The sequence below is a fragment of the Dermacentor albipictus genome, chromosome 3, assembly GCF_038994185.2.
Source record: "Dermacentor albipictus isolate Rhodes 1998 colony chromosome 3, USDA_Dalb.pri_finalv2, whole genome shotgun sequence".
Taxonomy (NCBI): Eukaryota; Metazoa; Arthropoda; class Arachnida; order Ixodida; family Ixodidae; genus Dermacentor; species Dermacentor albipictus.
The window spans coordinates 43086228-43109023 of NC_091823.1; the positions used below are offsets into that span (position 1 = coordinate 43086228).

A 22796-nucleotide genomic window follows, 5' to 3' on the forward strand; every position below is an offset into this window, starting at 1 on the left:
GATTCGAGATCGGCGGTCAAGGCTTTCGCTTCATGATCCATCGCTGAGGAGGCTCACAAGATTCTCAAGAACAAGATAATCTCTCCGCACACCATCACGTGGTTTCCGGCTCACCTCGACCCCCAGCTTGACTCGTTTCCCAATCTTAATGACATTGCCCACTCCCAAGCGCGCGCACTAACCCACCGCGCGGGAGCAAGATTGAGCTCAGACTCTGGGGTTCTCGAGTTTCGGGACATTCTCACTACTTTCAGCGAAATTACTACGCACTATCATCTGGGTAGGAGGACTTATCCTCCCCTTCACTGCAAACTGGCTAGACCTCTGGCGTCCACTTTACGCATGCTTCAGACGCAGTGCTATCCGAACCTGGCTGGCCCTTTTCCACATGATCACTCCAGAGGCTTTCAGCTCTACTTGCCCCGACTGTGGGGCTGTTAGCAATCTCGCACACATGCTCTGGCGATGCCCCTCGTTACATGGACCCAATCGCATCACAGAACAAGGATGGAGCTCTGCCATCCGGAGCTCAGAATATGCACATCAAACTTGGGCTGTCCAGAGAGCCCACGATGCGGCAGTTAGGCTCGGCCTACCAGTCCCCACGTGAGAACGGCCCGCAGCTCTGCCCTAGGGCAAAGCGTCTCAGGACCTTGCTATTAAAGTTCTTTGTCTGTCTGTCTGTCTGGGAGGGCGCATTTTGCTGCATGCAGATGCGTTTTCCCAATCATCTGTATGATCTTGACCTTCTCTAATCTCCCTACCTTCAGCCCATTGTGCCTCCATTGCAATTTATCGGAACGGCTTAGTTGGTTAGCTGAGCCTATAAGAACGGGTGCCTAGTGCTCGCGCTAGGTCGTACCACGCCGACCCGCACTTATCGGAGGCCCAAGTCAAAGGAGATTGATTGCCCGAGCTCTCGCGAGTTGGCCCATGCATTGGTTATCGCCAGAGAAAATAGCATAGCCACCGGGACTTTTCCAATGGCATGTCCCAGCTTGAGCGTGTGCTCTCGCAGCGACGTGCTATAGGCGCCCCTGCGTATATTTTCGCCCTTGGTGTGAGACCCCGTTGGTTACCAGCCGCCCCGGGACCGGGCGTTTGTGCGGTGTCGGGTGGCGGCGGATAAAATAAACAATTTCCGTCAACTCATGCCAATACTGTGTTCTCGCGTGCGTCGCTCGGTAGCCCCTTGTGGCCTGAGCTCGCACGCAGCGGTGCGCTAGAGGCTGATGGCTGACGCGGCCCTGACTCTCTAAGCTCGACACCGGGGTGGTCGGTACTACTGTGGAACCTTAAGACGCCATAACCTTCAGCCATAATATTGACTCCGTGTCGCTCAGCCTCTGTAAGGATGTTCGCGTGCTCACACCTGACTACTGCCTCTGTGCCGGACATATACAGAATAGGAAAGAGTTACAAGTGATGAAAGTAACCAAACACAGGCAGAGCAAACAAGTGAACTCAAAGCAAACACACGTACGCAACGTAATAAAGATTATCGTCTCTTAGGAAAATAATGCTCTAATAAGCCATACCCAATGCATTCTTAAAGGGAAGAGGTCCGGACACCGACCAAAATGGTTTCAAATGGTTATTTAAGTTTCAGACCTCTTCCCTTTAAGTATGCATCATCCCGACCAGAAGGGCTTCCATCAGACTCTCGACTTCACCCAATGCATTCTAATCAGCGTAATGAGCTGCCACAAAAGTGAGTGGAGGAAGCAACGCGCAACGTTGTCCCTCTTCACGGCAGGCGCTGGTACGAAACTCATTTACAATTGCTCGCCCACTTCAGAGAGCGCGGCTTCGTTGATCTGCTTGCCTGTCAAAATGCGGTACAAAGTTTGCACGCTTCTCCTACTGCGGCAAGTTACTGACACTGTACTCTACGGCACTATCAGCAACTTGTCCTACTGGCCTATGTGGGAGAGGAGAAATCTGAGAACGACTTATACGGTGCAAGCATATGATGCCAGCAGACAACTAACCCAATGAAAAAAAAGAAATTAGCTGTTTCTTTTATTGAAGTGCATAATTACCAATATATCGAGGTTAGATTTCCGAAAACCTTTATATTGCAATAAGGAAAGGAAATGAAAGTGAAAGAAAAGTAAAGTTTACTAGTCGTGGGCGCCGAACCCACGACTAGCTCCGCCTGACTAGTAGACAGCCTGCGATACGTCTGCAGTTTAATGGGAGATCCACATCCGTCTCCGTGGCTACGATTAGCGCTGGCTGACAATTACAGAACTATATTATATACAAAATGCAGATAAACATGGAACGGAGTTGGTGCATGGATAACTGTCACAGCATATAGTGACGCATAAATCGCCTCTTGATACACTGATGCATCGACTACGCCTGGAAGTAGTCCCTTACTTGATGCATCGAACACCTCACTTGATGCATCGAATCAAGATGAGGCCATCCGCTACCTGCACATACTGTAACACTCTGGATGCGTCAGTGGAACATCTGCTCATCGTGTGCATACGCAATACGAGCTGACGCGAGAGACGACCCTGCGCAGCCGTTTGAATTAGCTGGGTAAGCGTCCTTTATCTGCAGAAAGTTCCTTGCTCCCTTGTCGTGCGCAGACAAACACAGACACGCTGTCGCAACTATTCGCGACGTTCTGACAGATAGTGGCTTTATGCAGTACATTCACGCCTAACTTGTCTTAGAGGCAGACTTTCAGCAGTGCCGTTTTCTCCTTTCCTTTTTACCTTTTCTTTATTGCTATTCTTTCCTTTTTTCTTTCGTGACATCTCTTTCCTATTTTCTTTTATTCCCCTTACCCCCTTACCCCGCACAGGGTAGCCAGCCGGTCTGAGAACTGGTTAACCTCTCTGTCTTTCCGGCTATTCCTGCTTCCTTCCTTCCTCTGAAACACGATAAGTGCTTGCTACCTGACTTTTTGCACGTTTATGTGAACTTGTAGTACCTGTAGTGCTTTATTCTTTGTGGTGTTTTGCTTTTTTACACCATGACTACGCAGATCAAGGCTGTTTTGGTAACCCTCGATGGTGGCTAGACGCTTCCATATCGCCGATTCTAAGCGCTCTAGACGATATTGTAAGTAGGCTACACCGGAGTTAAGTGATACTCTATTCCTGCACTATTTTTCCCTCCTTGCTTTCCTTTTTGTTTTCTTCGTCCGTTTTGTTTGTTCCATACATTCCTTCATCGCTGGAGCTTATTTTGATGATTGGTATAACCGGCCCTACGTTGGCCTGTTATTTCCATTACTCATTATTTATTTAACAACCGTTGCCGTAGCTCATTTGGTTGAGCACTGCACGTGTCTGCAACACGAGAAGCTGGTCTCAGCTAGATATTTGCATTCTGTATATATGATGTTTGTCTTGTGCATGTTATAATGTGTCTGCCGCATTTTCTGCATGTATCCTTTAATATCATCGCATCCGCCTGGAGTAACACGCTAGGTGGGGCGCGAAGCAACTCTCAATAAAACTATCCTGTTTTCGTTAAAGTCTCTCTCTCTCTCTCTCTCTCTCTCTCTCTCTCTCTCTCTCTCTCTCTCTACACACACACACACACATGTCATGCGGAGGTTGTGGGCCTGGCTCTCACAGGCAGCAAAGTTTGTTTCTTCCACTTTGATTTCCATATTTCTCTATTTTAAATACGAACTCTATCGCAAATTTAACCCTAATCAGCACTAAACTACACAGTTTAATGAAAAAAATGTGTGAATTTTCTCTGTGCCTTCGTTGGCTTCATCTCGTTATTATTACTGAAAAAGCGATCCCCTCGGTTTTCCTTGCCTTCGCACACCGCTATATCTGGAAACAACATTAGCCAAACGGACTTGGGTCTCAGGGACAATAAAGCTTATCTCTGTAGCTATCTCTCTTTACAGCCATACGTGGGTCAACGGTGTCAGATGCCGGAGTTTGTTTACCCCGTAACTTCTCAACCCCCCCACCCCCTCTTTTTTTCGGAGACCGCCGTTTGCCTTTAGAAATGCAGCTTGTCAGTGAAGAGCACGAGGTGAGAAGAGAAGAGAGAAAGAAGTTTAATGACACGAAATGCCGAGAGGTCGGCCTGAGGTATATTCCTCTAGCCAGCTACTCGGCATGGGGGAAGGGGAAGAGGGAAAGAAAGAGGGAAGAAAGAGGTGCATGATGGGTGACGATGACGATAGAAGGAAGATGTAGAACATATGGCAAGCAGTTTGGCATGCTCAAAGTCTGCAGTCCAGGCCCGTAATTTTTAAAAAGTTCAGTAATGCCTTGATGGCCTTGAAACTAGACTGAGCGTCTGGCCAAGAGCCTAAAATAACATCCTCCGACAACGGTGCGCTGTCGAGACGTGAGGAGACCAGAACAATGGGTACGGCCTGTTAAGCCGCTCATCTCTTAAACATGCAGAATAGGCGGCGTGACCTGTCTGTCTTGCTCTTCTTCATGGATAGTGAACAGCCGGGGCCGAGCACCGATAAAACCCTTGCAGACTACATGGAAAACACGGGGAAGGCGGCAGATGGAAATTCAATACGATGAGCAAAGCGAGAACAAGGTGAAATCAGGAGCCAGCGTTTTGACAGGATTACAATCCGACGCTATCATGTCTGTAGGTTGTGTAAAAGTAGTACTTTAATACTTCTCTGACGCATTTTACTTTGAGAAATTCAATTAGTTCAGTAACGCCTCTGCGCCATGCAGAGGGCCTGCGTTCTTCGGGATGCGCGATTTGCGATGATTTTTTTCGCTAACGGACAACGCCGCCAACGCCGACACCGGATTTTCTGCGACACAGGGCCCTTAGTGCTGTCGCGGTAAAACCCAGTATCGATTGTCCAGTGCATTACCTGATTATGAGCGTGTCGCGCGCTGGACAGGCGCGGCATACTGGACTGCGTTGGGTACTGGTGCGAAAAGCAGCGAGAAATGCGTGGTGCCTGACTACCGTGTACATATCCTTTTTTAATACAGAAAGCAACAGAGAGCGTTTTGTTGCAATAAAAGGAAAACAACCTATAAGTAAAAGAAAAGAAAGGCACCTCCACCACCAGGATTTCATCGTCCGCCCTGGAGATCCCAAGCACAGTACTTGTTTGTTTGTTTGTTTGTTTGTTTGTTTGTTTGTTTGTTTGTTTGTTTGTTTGTTCTGTCAGTCCAAGAACGGACCATTACAGGAGTAGACAGAAATACAACAAAAAAGATACAAAATATCGGTACATGTAAACAAAAAACAATACAACAGCAGTATCTGTAAAAAGTGACATGCGGTGACCGCCGCAAGTCACTTGACCGACTTGACCGTCAAGTCGAGTGGCAGTAAAAGAACTGTGTTTTTTTGAAGATATCGACACTGCGTGACAGAACGTCATGGTGCCCGGCGCCTCATGGTCGTGGACATTTCCTACTCGTTATTAAATGCGAAGCTCTTCTTGACGTACATTTGCCACTTTGACACTATCTATCTATCTATCTATCTATCTATCTATCTATCTATCTATCTATCTATCTATCTATCTATCTATCTATCTATCTATCTATCTATCTATCTATCTATCTGTCTATCTATCTATCTATCTATCTATCTATCTATCTATCTATCTATCTATCTATCTATCTATCTATCTATCTATCTATCTATCTATCTATCTATCTATGTAGCCGCCTGCGTCTTGGTGCTCTCATAGCCGTTTAGTTAACTTGGTATGTACCAAAATTGGCATTGTATGACAAGAGTGTATGACGAACATATATAATAGGTCGTGACATGCGTGTCATGCAGGTCACGAAACAGCCGCGTACGTCTTGGTATGTACCAAAATTGGCATAATATGACAAGAGTGTGTGACGAACATAAATGATAGTTTATGACATGAATGTCATGGCATGCGTGTCACGTAGGTCATGAAACAGCCGCTTACGTCTCAGTGCTCTTATGATCGTTTCGTTTTTATACTTATTGGTTTTCATTCTCATTGTCTTTCTGCCTTTTCTACATGCTTGCATGCTTATACACACACACACAAACACACACACACACACGCACGCACGCACGCACGCACACGCACACACACACACACACACACACACACACACACACACACACACACACACACACACACACACACACACACACACACACACACACACACACACATACAGACACACAGACGCGCGTGCGCGCAGGCGTACGTACATGTGTGTGCGTGAGAGAAAAACAAAGACAGCAGAGCTATATAGCAGAGATCCCCTTCGCTCATGAGGTGCGGAGTTCTGCAGATATGGGCCACAGATGTTACCCTCCATAAGAGAGGGGAAAAAAATGAAAACGAGCTCTGCGATAGGCCGCTACAACGACATCCTTCCGTAATCTCCTCTGCCGTCGCTATGTGCAACTGCGCACTCGTCCTCACGTTTCTCGGGTCCATGTATTAGTATTTAGTGCTTTGCACAACGGCCGCTGTAACCAGCGAAGCTTTTTCGAGGCAAAGACCCTTAAAGTACGTATAGACGTGGCGCATTCGTATGGCATATCTACAACGCCGCTATTAGCTGTCCGGGTGAGTTTTGATTTAATTACGGGGTGGTTACCTGTTCCGGTGTGAATATGGGATGTTTCCAAAACACGCCTCTAACTGCTAGAAGTATGTGTTTGTAGCATGTGTGTGTTTATATATATGGGGAAATTGGTAGCCACAATTTTTCAACTGTGTACTGGGATAGCCGGCTCTTATGTAGTCTACCTTCCCATTTGTGTGCGGTTATTAAACAAACAAACAACAGGAAATTTGAGACACAGTGACAATTTTCGCTTGTCAAAACTCACAGCAGCGACGCGCAACAATATATCAAACGGTGATCGCTAATAAGTTACTTAATGAACTAAGTGACTCAGTAATGAACCTTAATACGCTACTAGTGCGTTTGTTGTAATTCCTAAAATCATACCAAGATATGTCCATCGTGAGGCTAGCATCCTTTTGGATACATCCAACCAACCTATTCTTACTTACCCCGTGATCCAGCCCTAAACTTTCTGCTAAAGGGCAATCCACGTATTCTTGTGCGAAAAGGTCTTTGAGTATAGCGTGAGTCGACAACGAAAGTACGTCAAAGGCCAATATATTTCGTCGATAATTTTAGGCACGCACAAGTCGATACTGATGATAGTCTTAAGTGGACATGCCTCAAACACTAACTGGGTTCAATCCCACAACAACAAGAGAGCTAGAGTTATCAAAAAGAAAAATTACAGGGAATATTCCCGATTATTACCAAATTTCTTGTGACCTTTGTTGCACTGAGTTTTGCTAAGTGAGAATTGTTATTATGTAACTGAGTAATACTTGTTGGGGGGCTAGTTGGTGCATGTTTCCAGAAGAGGGTTATAGCGCCGAAACAATACAACACACAGCAAGCGAGACTGTCTCTGATTCCATACCCTTTATAACTGTAAACAGTCGTGGTGGAAACAACCAGCAGATACTTCACTTGAAGCGCGTTGTTGACAAGAAACCCACTCGGCCAAAAAACAGAAGCTGTTGTATATATGTAGTGGAGGCAAAGGAATTACGCGCAAGTAAAGCGATGTCAAGGCCGAAAATAGCTGGCGTTTGTAGCTGAGCATAGCGAGCGTTGCAGGCTGCCATGGTCAACGCTGATGTCTAAGCAAGCGTTGCTCAGTCGGACGGCTGTGAAGGTACGAGACCTGTACGCGCAACTGACATACAGCTTTGCTGTATTTGCTGTATGTCAGTCGCATTTTTTTAAAATTTACTTTGAACATACTGCCAATCGCAAGTAGGGGTTATTGCACGGAGGGCAAGAAACGCACAATACAAACAATACAGGTCGAAGAGTGAGTATACAGGTGGAGTAATTTCTTGTGGAATAGTGAAAGTATTACAATATTGTTGTTCATGGAGAACATACAATATTAGTCATCAAGACTACGTCATCAATATGCCCGAATACAAGGGGTGGTACAAAGTGAATTAGATTATATATATTTTTGTGGGCTACAATTTTTACAGAGAAGAGAATAATTTAAGGAAGCCATAAACAACAATTAACAAGTTTTTTAATGGTATTTGCAACACAATGGAATAAGGTGGACAAGTCATGTCTGCGAGGCATGTAAGTGAATCTCATAAAAATGTAAGAAGGCTTCTAGTGATGGGCTGATGGACATAGTGATATGTGAAGGTAAGTTGTTGCATTCTCTGGATGAGAGTGTAAAGAGTGACAATCTAAAGTAGTCGGTGCTAAAACGGTAATTTTGTAGTCATTTGGGATGATTATGACGCATTTGCCTAGTTTCAAATTTAGCCAAGCAGCGGAAGCTATATATAAATAACATGTAGTAGTTGGTAGATTACTTTCAGACGAGCAAGTTGGGTACGATTTTGTAAAGTGAGTAATCCGGCTCTGTTAATTATTGGGATGGAAAGGCAGTTAGGTTGTACTCGTTGTAAATAAATCTGATTGCCTTTCTCTGCACTCTCTCTAGCATTGTTATTAGTTTATTAGTATGTGGAAACCAGGAGACGTTAGCGTATTCTAAGATAGGTCTAACGAATGTGGTATAGGCGAGTAATTTAATTTCTGGTGTAGTTTGATGGAGGCGCCTTCGGAGGAAGAAAAGTCTTCTTAAAGCTTTAGATGTTTTCGGCTTTAACGTGAGAGTCCCACCTGAGATTGTCTGACATTACCAGGCCAAGATATTTATACTCTTTAACTGTTGTCAACGGAGTGCTGCCAACTGCGTAAGGGTATATCGAGACGTTCTGCTTTCTAGTAATACGCATGACGGCTGATTTGCTTACATTAAAACTCATTTGTAAGTTACAACACCAGTCTGTTATGGATTTTCGCGCATGATTCAGTACATCGTGATCCACAAGTGAGTTGATTCCTTGATTAATTATGCAATCGTCAGCAAATAGTCTTATGTTAGTACTGACAATACCAGGCAGATCATTAATAAATATTAGGAATAAGATTGGGGAAGGACAGTACCCTGCGGAACACCGGAGGTAAAAGTGGTAATCTCAGAACACTCGTGATTCACTTCGACAAGCTGAGTCCTGCTAGAGAGGTAGTTTTTAACCCATTTTGTAATTGGTCCGTCGCATATCGGTCTGTCGCCGAAGACAGCTCGCATTTGTACGGTAAGCATTTGTGAGTAAGTGTCTGTTAGTTCGCTCTGTCGTATACAATATAGACTCTGCTCAAAATTAATTGCAAAGTAACTGAAGAAGCGGTGCATTTATGCAAGCCTTTCTTTCTAAACGAAGAAAACCTAAATTCTAGCCCACTCCTTCGTTTCCGTAACGTCGAGAGTTGCTGATACCGACTTGAAAATAAGGAAAGGGCGAATATGCTCTTGTTCAAGTTTCTCAGCCTGTTTTCACAAAGTATGGTTATGTCATAAGCGAAGGGTTGGTAAGCAATTTGCAAGCTTCCTTGTGCAAACCAGACAACAGAATATCAATTCCATTCGTCGTGGTAGGTTTATAACGCCGGGAACACGAACTCTTGTCATAACGAAGAGGCTGCAGTGATGTTATGGTGATAGCAGTTTCGGCACCTACCGCGAGAAGACGACCAAAAAATTCTTTTATGCATCTAGAAAGGAATAATTTAAGCCCGTTGGCTTAAATTATTCCTTTCTAGATGCATAATAGAATAATAGAATGCATAATAGAATAATAGAATACATAATAGAAAAAGCAAAATATTGTTTCTTTTGGCCTTCGTTCCAGTCATTCGAAACATTCAAAGGTTGGTATTGGAACGTATATCATTAGAGCTCTGCTAATCAAGAGTTTTTATCGCCTTCTGCAGCCGAGTGCAACTATAATCATGTGATCATGCAGGTTAAAGGAGGCAGAGGACTTGGAAAATGTTGCTTCTTTGGCGTGAGCTAAAAGCAAAACCGACTGGGATTACACGCAAAAACGTGGCCGTGATCCTTTATGTTCACTCACAGAATGACGGAGTTTTTGTAGTTATTTATACATTGGTTGTTTCTTTACAGTAAAATTCAACTGAAAGTTAGAGCCATGGGGTTCCCCCTCCTTCCCGCGGTATTTGTCCTAGTCACGCTGGTGAAGTTATGAACGCCTACAAACTTGCACGATGCACGATGGATAGAAGAAGAATGCACGATGGATAGAAGATATCCGCAATGCACAGAGTCGCACATTATTATCCACAAAGTTTCATTGCCATTCAGCCCAATATAGCTCCAACATGTATTCCAATTTATGGGAATACTATTTAGTGGCAGGTCTGACAGCTCAACCAGATGTCTCATGAAATATTGTCCAAGGCCCACATCCCAGTAAAGTTCCTACGCTGGAACCGACTGTAATTACGAGTAGGGGTCAGCACATCAAGATGGTGAAACTATTAGCGAAGGTGGCCAACTACATAGAGAACTTGCAAAGGAAACTCCCTGTATCTTCTGCTCCAGTTCCCAGTGCTATATTGAAGCTGCCATCGGCGGACGATTACTAATGATGTTTTGTTTTCTATTTAGCGAATAGTAGAGAAACCTGCGCATATAGCGCACATGGTGTATGTAGATATAAAGAGCCCAAATTACTTATATACGTATAGTGCAGACGACAAAGTGTGGCGCAGTGTGAGTTGTGTTGATATTGACACCATATGTGCTCCTGTACTTCCAGCTCCACGGGTAGTAACTAGCATAAAGCATTGCAGTAACCAGCTCTCGATTGATGGGCAAGCCTTTCCACTACTTTTTTGCATCCCTCTTTCTCTCCTTCTGGTGCTGACTGTTATATGTCCCGTTACCATTAATTTGGCTGGCTTTATTTTTTTCTTCCTCGAGTCAGCACCAGTAATCTTGGAACCAGACCATGTCGAAGAAGGAGGTCTGCGTAGTGGGCGCCGGGTCGAGCGGACTGACGTGCTCGCGCCAGATGCTCGACTACGGCTTCGACGTGGTGCTGTACGAGCGGTCCGCGGACATCGGAGGCCTCTGGGCGTACCACGACGATGACGTCGAGGGGCGGGCGTCCGTTATGCGCACCACCGTTATCAACACCAGCAAAGAGATGAGCGCATTCAGGTATGATCATCACCAGCCTGTTTTCAAAAAGTTACTACATTGCCACGTTTCCTTTAAGTTCACTGCCGGGCGAAGGCTCCCTTCTCAGCGGTCTCCAGTGGTGCGATCTTGTACGCGTTCCAAAATAGAACGGAGGCGGTCCGTTCCACCGAGCCGCACACGCTTGGTCAGTTTGAACCGCGACGAATGCCATGACGTCAATTGTGAAGTGATATCTGCTGTCAATCATTCCGTGTTGTCTGCTATCGGACGAACGCAACAGAACGGACCGCCAATTTCGCGACGGAAAGAACGGACCGCCTCCGTTCGAGTTTGGAACGCGTACAAGATCGCGGCTAACGCCATCGCTCAAGCATTGACTCACAGTGAGGGCGCCGAAATTAAGGCAGCCGATCCCGAGCACATGCAGCCCTTGATACCTGTAAACAAAGACACGGCGCTGCACTATAGACTGTCGCGACAAACATTATCTCCCCCCCCCCCAGCCCTACACACACGCACAAATCCCTACCTAGAGAGCAAAAACGACATGTTCGCGCGCTCCAGACCAATTCCTTCCCTCATCCTTCCCTGCTCCACCTCACTAAATCTTCTTTTTGGCCGAGTTGGTGCATACTTGATTTGAAAATCGCAACAGCGCTAATACATGCAAACTTGTTCCTTTGTGGTTGCATGTATTAGCGCTGTTATAATTTTCAAATCAGCTCTACCTTTTTTATCCTAGCCAGCACTCCCCGCATTGCCGCTTCAGTGAGAAGGCCGTGACGCTCAGGCACATGGTGGGCGGGTGCGATCGGTATCCACTTACTCCCTCCCCCAACCTCCACCTTTCCACACTCGAGCTTTAGGAGATAGACTCGGCGAGCTCTGGTCCGGACGACCAGCTTCGGTTAGTTGAAAGGCCTATTGATACTGCTCGAGCTCAAGGCATCCTGAGCTGAGGTCGCCACCCTTAAGCATCAAGACCAAGAGCATCTTTAGGAGTTTCTCTGCCCGCAGTGACTATCCGATGCCCAAGGACGTCCCCAACTACATGCACAACACCAAGATGCTGGGCTACTTCCGGAGCTACGCCGACCATTTCGGCGTCACCAAGCACGTGAAGACAAGGCACGAAGTGGTGCAGATCACGCCTGCCGCCGACTACGAGAAGACGGGCCGCTGGGACGTGCTCGTCAGGGACCTGGAAGCGAACACCTACCGCACGGATACGTACGACGCCGTGTCCGTGTGCGTCGGCCACCACGTGCACCCGAACGTGCCGCACTTCAAGGGACAGGAGAAGTTCCGCGGCCGTATTGTGCATACGCACAGCCTGAAGAACGCCGATACGTTCCGAGACCGCCGGGTGGCCGTGATCGGCATCGGAAACTCAGGGCTCGACGCTGTCGTCGACGCCAGTTACGTTGCCTTCGAGGTAAGCATGACGTATAGCAGCTCGATCGCGACTGCATCAACCTCCCGAATCCGTGGCTATAGTTGTAGAGCGCCCGCCACGGCTGCGGGAGATTGTGGGTTCGCTTCCCACCGCAGCCGCGCACCCACTGGTACTCAAATGGGCACAAGTGTACCAAGGCCTGGCGTTCGACTATCTTCAGGGGTGATAGGCTTGGGAAAGGAGCATGCGCCCTAAATTCCCGTCGAAACCCTCGTGAACATATTCAGACCGCAGGCACAGATCACTGCGTTTTGTGCGTGTGACTACGCTTCTCCATCAGCATGGATGTTTCAAAGGTCCGTGCAGGTCAGTCACGTGGCGCCTGAGGTAAGCGTGACTTAAAAATTTCGTCATTTCTGCGCGGAGCCATTTCACTAATGCCCCACACCAGGGCCGGAATAAGTAACGATTCTTGTTCAATGCTCTTCCTTTCCGCACTTCGTGCGAGGACCGAGCGGTGCTCGATCCGCACAAGTTGTCACCAGGGCAGGCCAACCATGATAGGTGAATGATAAAAAACAAATGGATTCGAGCGAAAGGCGAAGACTTAAATTATACCAGCCCAAGATCTGGGTCCCGTCAAATTCCTCCGTGTTTTCAAGTTATGTTATGTTGGCGTTTTGAGTGAGTGAGAGAGGGCGCAGTGAGCCAGTCAGAACTCACAAGTGGGCAAATTTGACGATATATGGCGCAATTTGATAGTTTTACATAGTAGCACCCCTGATGGACCGTTGCGTAAGCGTGTGTCTACGCGTCTGTACATCAGCTGGCCGAGTCCGTAACGTCCGATGAAACTTTTGTCTAGTCGCTTCGAAGCGCTCTTGCAGCGTTACTATAAGTTCTGCGAAAGACAGCTTTAAACGCGGTAATAAGCAGGTCAGCACGCGTAAGTCGAACTTTATTCATTGCTAATATGGCCCACTTAAGCTCACAGTAAAGCTTATCTTCGCTGTCTTACGATACCTTTGAAAAGCTACCGGAGCGCTTTGAATGACCAGTATAAGGTGCCATCAGTGTCAGCATCACATAGTTTAAAGGAAAGAAAGACAGGACGAAGATCAAATAACATTCATGGGCATGTGCGTTGGCCTATATCCTCGCATGCAGAAAACAGTGAATACAACCTTCCTACCCCTCCAGCGTGGTGCCGCGACGAAAATATGGCTCTTCCAAATGTTCTGACCGGCTGAAATTTGTTGGAAACATGTTGGACGCAGCTTGTTACTCTGTCTAACACGCGGGATCCTACCCGGCCCCTCCGGGCTGCTTAAGCAACGAATTCCTCGCAGACGTATCTGTCCACGAGGAGGGGAGCTTGGGTCTCCCGGCGCGTGGGCCCCAACGGCGTGCCCATCGACATCTTCCTTAAAACGCGACTCAAGACCTACCTGCTGCGCGCCTTGCCGGTCTCATTCACCAACGACTACGTGGAGAACTTGTTGAACGGGCTCTTCAACCACGAGGCTTACGGACTCAAGCCTGAGTACCGCTACAACGCGCAGCACCCGACCATCAACGACGCGTTGCCGAACCTCATCCTGAGCGGGAAGGTTCGCGTCAAGAAAGACATCGTCGAGTTCACCGAGGACGGTGTGCTCTTCCAAGGCGACGACAAGGTGAGTCGTCGCGCAACTTAGCTTTTGGCAAAACTACTACCGGAAAGTGATAAATTTCTCGATCCCTTTGTTCGTCAAAACGAAATCCCTTAAGCTTGTTACATAGGTTGCACAATCCATGCGCGTCACTCTTCGGTACATCGTGAAAACAGTGACTTAGGTTAATATTAGGAAGGTGCAGGTTGCGTTGCGCCATGCGGTAGAGGAGTGCTCGAACTCCTCTACCATGGAGTGTTGGAAATTTTACTGCAAAAAATTGAAACCAGTTTCCCGCGCGTACGTCACTGACGGGGCCGGTTTCATTGGTCTCCGCTGTTCGCGGCTCGCGGTTCTCATCTGCCGCTATACGCATTCGCTCTTTCACCTGTCGCTGTTGTGCTCGCTCGCTCGGTTACGCTGCCGCCGCCGCTCGCCGCAGGAACGGGCCATTAGACCTGCGCTCTAAAGAGGCATGGAACAAGCACGCGTATGTGAACACGTAGTACATATATTTAAACTCGTAGTTGTTACTGAAACATTCAATTGCTGTCGCATTTCAACTGTTTTCAGCGTTTCCGCAGAGAACGAGGTTCTTCTTTTTTTATTGTAAAGCATATGTGAGACCACAGTGCAAATTGAATTGAATTGAATTCTGGGGTTCTACTTGCCGAAACCACGTTTGATTACGAGGCACGCCGTAGTGAGGCACTCCGGATTTATACCACCAGGGGATCTTTAACGTTTCCCAATGCATGGGACACGGGCGTTTTTGCATTTAGCTCCCATCGAAATGCGGCCACCACGGCCGGGATTTGATCCCGCGACAAGCCTGCAGGCAAGTGTTGCAAGCGCATACAGACGCGCATGTCAAGTACTCGTGCACAAGGGCCGCACCGGTACTGAATGCACTTATGCCAGATGTACTTGCACGCTGGCGTGCACACAAGGAAAGAAGACGTCTCTTGGGGCAAAAAGGCGAAAGAGCTACCACCCATACAGACAGGTCGCCCAGCGTTCAAAACGGCAGCTGCGACAACCTCCAGGCACTTGCTGTGGGAGCTACCTAAAGTATGCACCCCTCCGACAAAAACACCGGGGGCATGTGGCCAGCTTCAAAGAGTGGATTCATCCCTTAGCGGAGGCCGACAGTGTCCTGCGAGCGCTGTTCGCCTTTGCTGCGGGATCGGGCATGAATCTTCGCATGGTGCAACCGTGCGGGAAGCATTCATCGGTGGCTGGCCCTGTCCTCATCTCCCAATTCCTCAACTCCGTTACCCTTAATAGGCCGATGAGTCACGCCTTTTAATAAAACTGTACCATACCATACCATCCTGCGACCTCGTGTTTAGCAGAGCAACACCATATCCCCTAAGCCACCACGGCGGGTCAGAGCGCAAGGAGACCAACACGTTCAAGCGAAAGACCGTTTTTTGAAAATAAGGGGCCCTATAACGTAAAACTATTCCAATATGTTTCTATTCCAATCTCCTGACGTCAAATTTGCGTAACCACCGACGCAAGCACCGGGCGGTCACCCACAGGGTTGTCTGAACAAACCAATCAAACGCTCTCCTCGTTCATAGGAGGTCACTTTTGTTTGCTTGAAAAACGAATAACATTGCCTACACTCAGCGGCTTGTCGTATCTAATTGGCTGACAAGAGGCGAGGAGAACGCTCAAGTAGAGAAGGATTCGCTGGGGCAGAGCCAGTGCACTGAAAATCGATAACCGGATGAAGAGGGTGGTGCCGGCGCCTGCGATTGGTCGGCTTTCCCGTACTTAGCTTGTGGTGGCTGGTCGAAAATCGCGGCGGCATGCAACGGAAGCTCAAGAATGACGCTAAAATGGACCCTCAGCAAAGAAGAGTTGGCAGAATGAGGTGGTAAACGTGCCGAAATGGCTCGAAAACGTTACACGGCCACGCAAGAAGTTTTATTATACGCAAATACACCCATGCTCTCCGGCAGGTGCGACTAGCCAGCGTCTCAGCGATCGGCGGCAGCGATCTTTTATTCCTTTCGGAACGGGGCAGCCTGCGGCTATTCCGAAAGAATTCAGTTTTGTTCGGCATATTAATGCATCTTTATCGCGTACACGTCACTTTGACGCGGTGAGTTTGTGCGGTTTTGTGACGTCGTGTTACAGGCAGGTGAAGTGGGTGCAGCCCGAAAACGTTTTACCAATAGCCGACGGCTAATGGCGAAAAGGGGTCGAATCAGAAATAACTATTTTTCTTTTTTCTGTCAAATCATGCATAATCAGTGTGTACACATCAGATCAGATGGGGAGGTATCGCGGTTTTCGTGACGTCGTGCGACAGACAGGTGAAGTGGGCGTGGTCGAAAAAAGTTTTTTTACCAATCGTGGAGGGCTGATAGCAGAATTGGAATAGAAAAGTTTGGAATAGTTTTACGTTATAGCGCCCAAGCTGGCGAACGCATGCGGATGTTTTGCACATTCAAATCCACGTTCTAAACGAAACCATAATTTTTTCCTAGGTTTCGCTTCTCATAGAGCAGAATCCCTCTTTCTCGCATCGCTAATAGCTGCGCGACTATGCATCTACGTAATATGCATCTCGGAAATAAAATCAGTTTTATCAGCACAATGCATGTGATTTTAAACTTACTGAAATATTTATTGCTTTATACACTGACGAGATGCGTTAAAAATGTATACCTGGTTTTCTTTCTTTTTTCACATCACAGTAGAACGGCGGCACGAAATGACATAAAACTCAACCACGTTTTGGGTGTCAGCCTAAATTAAAGTATATGTCTTATGTTAAAGCGCTGATTTTAGAATTAGATATAGCATGTGCCATCTGTCCGGGCCACCAGAATTTACGATAATTACGTCTTTAACAAAAAAAGAAAAAAGTTTGTATTTGGCTTCATTTGTGTGACTAATGCCGAGTAGTCAGGGTATAAACGTCTGGAGATGTGATTATAAAATGGCTGTGGCTTAGCTAAGCTTAAGCCCAGGATGCGAAGCATACTAGCCTTTATTTTAGTTGTTGAACCACTGTTTAGCCTGGTGAACTGCTGTTGCTTGGCTATATTTGGTTCAGCTAGACAAAGAAACAACTCATGCAGGCGAGCGCACGAGCTGAGACCCGGCTATGTAGATACGCAGGCGCAAGCGAGCGCACGAGTTGAGCCTCCGCTTTTGCAGCTGTTATGACGTCATATGGTAGCTACGCGGCCGCGCGCGGCGCAGCAAGGAAGAGCGTGGTTGTGCGGCTAGTATGCTTCGCATAAAAATGGCCAGGCTTAGCTTGGTTAAGCCAAGCATGCGTTGCATATTGCGCGAGTTGGGGCCCAGCTTTTCCTCCGGCTGTCGTGACGTCACGTCACGTGGTTGCGCTAAAGGTCAATGGTGGCTGCCCGGCCGCGCCCAAGGGCTGAACTGAGTGATTGCATTATGCAACGCATAAAAATAGAAGCAACTTAATAACAAACATAGCAAACTTAAAAGAGAATAGACCCACATATGAGACGCGCAGCAATGAACAATGGCTCATACCCTCAATGGTAGCTACGCAGCCGTGCTCGGCGCAGCAAGGAAGAGCGTGGTTGTGCGGCTAGTATGCTTCGCATAAAAGTAAATTCTACCTGAGATGACATCATCTCAGGGTTTTATGGGCGTGTGGTGTTTCAGGCGACCCTATTGGACGATGTCATCCTGGCCACGGGATACCAGATCAAGTTTCCTTTCTTGCCAAATGACGCGGTGCCCGTGGTGGACAACCAGGTGCAGCTGTACAAGTACGTCTTCCCGCCCCAGCTGAAGCATCCGAGTCTGGCCATCATCGGGCTCGTCCAGCCGGCCGGAGCCATGTTCCCCATATCTGAGCTGCAGGTGAGTCTCAGACAGTACGCCTCAGACAGTACGCAGCGTGCGTGAGCGTGTGCGCGCGCGCGCGTGTTTGTTTGTTTGTTTGTTTGTTTGTGTGTGTGTGTGTGTGTGTGTGTGTGTGTGTGTGTGTGTGTGTGTGTGTGTGTGTGTGTGTGTGTGTGTGTGTGTGTGTGTGTGTGTGTCAGTTTGCGCAGCTCTTTCTCCCGCATTATCACCTCACCTTTCTATGTTTCCATTGACAGCAGGGTTGACTAACTATCATCTCACCTTTCTATGCTTCCATTGACAGCAGGGTTGACTAATATTTGTCTCGATTGCGCATGTGCACAGAGCCGCTGGATGGCCCACATGCTGTTCGAGAAACGCTCGCTCCCTTCGGAGGAAGCCATGTTGGAGGGCATCCGCAAGAAGCGGGACTCCATGCGACGGCGCTACGTCGCATCGCTACGCCACACCATCCAGGTGGACTGGATCGACTACATGGACGAACTGGCCAGCCAGATCGGCGCACGACCCAACATCCTGAAGTACTTCTTCACGGACAACGAGCTCTTCCGCGCGCTGCTCGGACCCTGCGTGCCGTACCAGTTTCGGCTCGAAGGCCCGCACCCGTGGTCCGGCGCACGGCAGGCCATCCTCGACACCAGCTACAGGGTGATGTACCCGCTCAACGATCGATGCGCCTCCTTCGAGAGACAAAAGAAGGGCCCGTCGGCATTCGTCTACATGTTCCTTTTCTTCTTCGTGCTGGCCTTTGCGTACGTACTTTCCGGACTATGGCAGCATCCCCAATAACTGCGCCCGTCGTTGTTCATCGCCTCCCGAACAGCATCGTTTCAGCCCAATTCAAGCAAACTCAAATTATTGCGCCCCTCTCCAATCTTGCGTTCAATTCATTCAGTTCAGGTGTATCCACCATGTTGAACATATTACAGTCGAGCGCCTCTTCAGCGAACGCCTCTACAACCAAATGACTTGTGTAACAAAGGATTCCGTATGTCCCAGCCGAATTCCTGTCTTTCATATGTATTGTGAACGCCCCTATAACGAAGAGCACTACATCGAATTTGCCTCTACTATATATAAGAAGAAATTTGTCCTATTTCTAACCCCTATCTCCCAACCCCAGTGTAGGGTAACAAACCGGATGCTAATATCTGGTTAACCACCCTGCCCCTCTCTCTCTCTCTCTCTCTCTCTCTCTCTCTCTCTTGACTTCCCCCACCGACCTATTAGTTACCTTACAAAGAACGCACGTAGCCACACCGCCGATGCACTCTCGCAGCTAGCCGCCCACGAGCTGTGGTATTACATAGAGAGCACTGGCCGACAACACAAGAAATGCCACGTGGGGGTGTCCGGGCACTGCTGTTACCCATGGTAGCCCGGTTTCGCCGGGAAACATGCCGTGAACCTCTCCACGCCATGAGGTCGACTGAAGTCGCACGTTGCGTTCGAAGAAGTGTTCAGAATGAAAGCTGCGACCTCTTTAGTTGTATGCTTCCTGAAATTATGTTAAATAAAGGTTATGTTTTGTTGAATGTGATTAGTCAATTCTCTGGCGAACGGCTCGCATGCGACCTTTACAACGAACTGTACAACAAAGGATTTTGGAGGTTCCAAAGCGCTTCGTTGTAAAGGGCTTTGACTGTAAACGTTAGTTTGTGGGTAATTGAAAAAAGTTATCATATACGCGTAGTGCGCAGCCACCTAACGGGCGCTTCCAAAAGTACGCTCGTTGGCAGTAGCAGACGACAACCCTTTGCAGCAAGGATGCATGGCTGGAGTTCGCAGCTGCGATTTCTCCTTTGGTCGGGTGCCAGACTGCTTCTTCCGCGGCGACAGCTGCAGAAAAGACGCTGACCTCTGTGGGAGTGGACATGAATCCGATTTCACCAGTGTTTGGGACAGCCCGGTCCAAAAACGCGCCAGGTGCGTTCCGCATACAAACGCAATGAACCCATGGAGTTACACGAAGTGGAGCTCATGTTAACTAGCCGCTTGGTTTTGTTAAGTAATGCGATGTCTCGATCGTTTCCTTTCTTTTAATTCTACCTTTACCGTAATACTGCTTCTGTACCTCAATGTCAGGCACACGTCGTTAGTGCTGACTTACATTTCAAACAAATCTGCACGTTTCGATGTCTGCACATGTCGTAGTGATCTTTCTGCCGATGAATACATGTGACATCGCCGAATAAGTACCGTCAAAGTCGCCTCAAAAAGTGTATACTTGCGAATTTATTGAAGAAAACGCGTGCACTAGACAACGAAGCCACCAAGCGCACGGGTTAATAAGAGCGCGAGTTTGCGCTGTACCACCGATGCAATTCTGCCACATACGCTGACGAACTGCCGTTCCCACTGCAGTTTTCGCAATTTTAGATTCCCTTAGAGAGCTGCTTGGAAAAGTACCAAGCTAAAGTCTGGCCAACTTTGCAGTAGTTTTTTTTTTCTCTCGAGTGTTACTATAGTAGGATACAACTTAAAAAAACAGTACTTGGCAACCAAGGCACAGGGACCGCGCGGCATTGTGTTACTCCCCTAGCCAATCACAGAAGCAAACGAAGTCGTCGTCATGCGATGTTTTCAAAATGGCGTCGTACTTGATGCCTTCGGAGCGTCTGCAGTTGTTGGAGAGTCTTTTCATCGACGGAAGGGATGAGGTGTGCAACAGACATTGACAATGTGTAGGAGTCCGAGCGCTGCACTCTTCAAAAGTCCACGGTACAGTTCATTTCACTGCCGAGTCCGTTTTACTCATAAAACTTCAATGCCAACAGAAGTGAAACTTGACAGTAAATAGTTGCAGCGAAGCAAGAGTTTTTATTTCAGTTCAATAAAGAATTAGGCTTTCACCATTCCACTATAATAGACGAGTGAAGAAATAAAATTAAGGCCTCATAGCTTTATTTTTTGGGGTTATCACCTTATTTAGGTAACAGGGAAAGTTTGAAATACGAACTACTTGCAGCCTAGCGGAGGAACAGTGGCTGGCGGTTATGAGTGCGTGGGCGGGGCTTCACTGCAGACTTAAGAGGAAGAGTTAGCTCGGGTGCTCCTATCTAAATACGTGTAAAAGGAGAATTCGTTTTTTTTTCTCAACAATGACTGCACCAAACTTGACGATATTTGTTGCATTTAAAAGAAACCCCTAAAATCTAGTGACTGTTGGTTCCGAATTTTTTATTTAAGTCGTCATTTTATGCTAAAAATGGGCAAAATCGCACATTTTCAGAAAACGAAACTATGAAGTTTACAACCTGGTATCTCTACTATGAAAAACGATATCACAATTCTGTGAATTGCATCTGATAGTACATCTAAAGGGGACACAATTCATATGTTACACATGAATCTAAATAAATTATGTAATGTGGAAATGAAGCTTTTGCAAAACCCTTGTACACAACGTAACAAATTCATGTAATATAAAATCTGACATACAGAATTTCGCTTTCAACGATCTAATGGATGCCGTTTACAGAACCGCGATATCTGCTCTTGACGGAGAGCTATTAATTTGTAAACTTCGTGATTCTATATTTTTGTTTTAATTTCGGATTTTTGGACAAATTTTCAATAAAATTCAGGCCCTAAGCCGAACTTCCGCTTGCAACAGTCACTTTAATTTGAGTTGCTATCTGAAATACAAGAAACTTCATTAAAATCGGTCCAGTGGTTATCTCAGAAAACAGTTTTGCGTTTTACGTGTACTTGAATAGGCCTCGTCGGAGTTGGGCCCGATCTAAGGGCCCCTCTTATGTTGCGTCCGACTACAGAGAGAGATGCCACATGATATATTTCAAGGCAGAGCAGGGCCAGCCAGAGTAAATGAGCTCTAGCGGCAAGGCTGGGTTTAATCCTCGGCGGTGTAAGATAATAAGAAGGCATTCAGTTCAGTACAAAATGCTCATGCAAAAGGGGACTACGTTGAGAAACAAACAAATCACTGGGCTTAGTGAGTCTGCCCAGACAGCATTAAGGTGTAAAAACTTCCGAAAGGTGACGCGATCTTTTCAGCGAAAATGGAACAGAAATACCATATGCAGCAACTATTAGCCATTATCGCCTTGACCTACCTATTTTCTTAACAGATTTCTCAAGAAACCACAATATTGACCTCGGGCGAAAATAATAAAGCCGTTAAATGAGCACTCGTCTGTCATAATCCCGATAAAACACAGCCTGGTTTAGGCCCTTTACAAACGAGGCAAGGTGAAAATCTCTACCTTATAAAACTTAACAACAGTTCCGAATGACGCAACTAGCAATAGTTCAACATGCGCGAAGCCACGCTTAAAATATATGCAAAAACATTGATTGCGTGACAGCTGTGCTAGGATTTACTGCGCCGCATAAAACCAACAATTACAGTTCTTGCAAGCGTCAGTAGCTTTAACATACAACACGATGCAATGGTTCAGTCGTGCTGCCTAGCTATAGCGCAACACGGTAAAAAAGCGGCAAATGAGAAGCGGCAAGCGGCATTCAGAACTTTAGCGAAACGCATTTAAACCGCATCTGCACTGCGGACGAACCGAACAATACACGGGCAGGCCCTGGTGAACTCTGTCGCTTACCCGTCTAAATATCATCGAGTGCAGAAATCACCGACACGAGAAAAGAACGCATGAGAACAAGAAATTTCCCGCCGAACGGCGGCGATGCATTGCTAAACCACTGCTCCCGCTGATCAGGTTTTGCGGAGAATGATTAGAATCTTTTCGCCGGCACGTTTTCACCGGTATTTGAGTGCCCCACGGTGCAACAATTCTTCTTCGACCTGCCTTGAAGCTTCGGGCACCCCACACATG

General features: G+C 47.1%; 1 protein-coding gene across 1 annotated transcript; it reads left to right on the plus strand.

Annotated features, from left to right (window-relative positions):
• Positions 1-6416: 6416 nt before the first annotated feature.
• LOC135902602 (flavin-containing monooxygenase 5-like) lies at positions 6417-19520 on the plus strand. The gene is made up of 6 exons (XM_065432793.1): positions 6417-6550; positions 10853-11088; positions 12088-12505; positions 13816-14142; positions 17782-17982; positions 18310-19520. The coding sequence occupies exons 2-6, from the start codon at positions 10877-10879 to the stop codon at positions 18772-18774; spliced, it is 1623 nt and encodes a 540-aa protein (XP_065288865.1). The 5' UTR covers positions 6417-6550; positions 10853-10876; the 3' UTR covers positions 18775-19520.
• The last annotated feature ends 3276 nt before the right edge of the window (positions 19521-22796 follow it).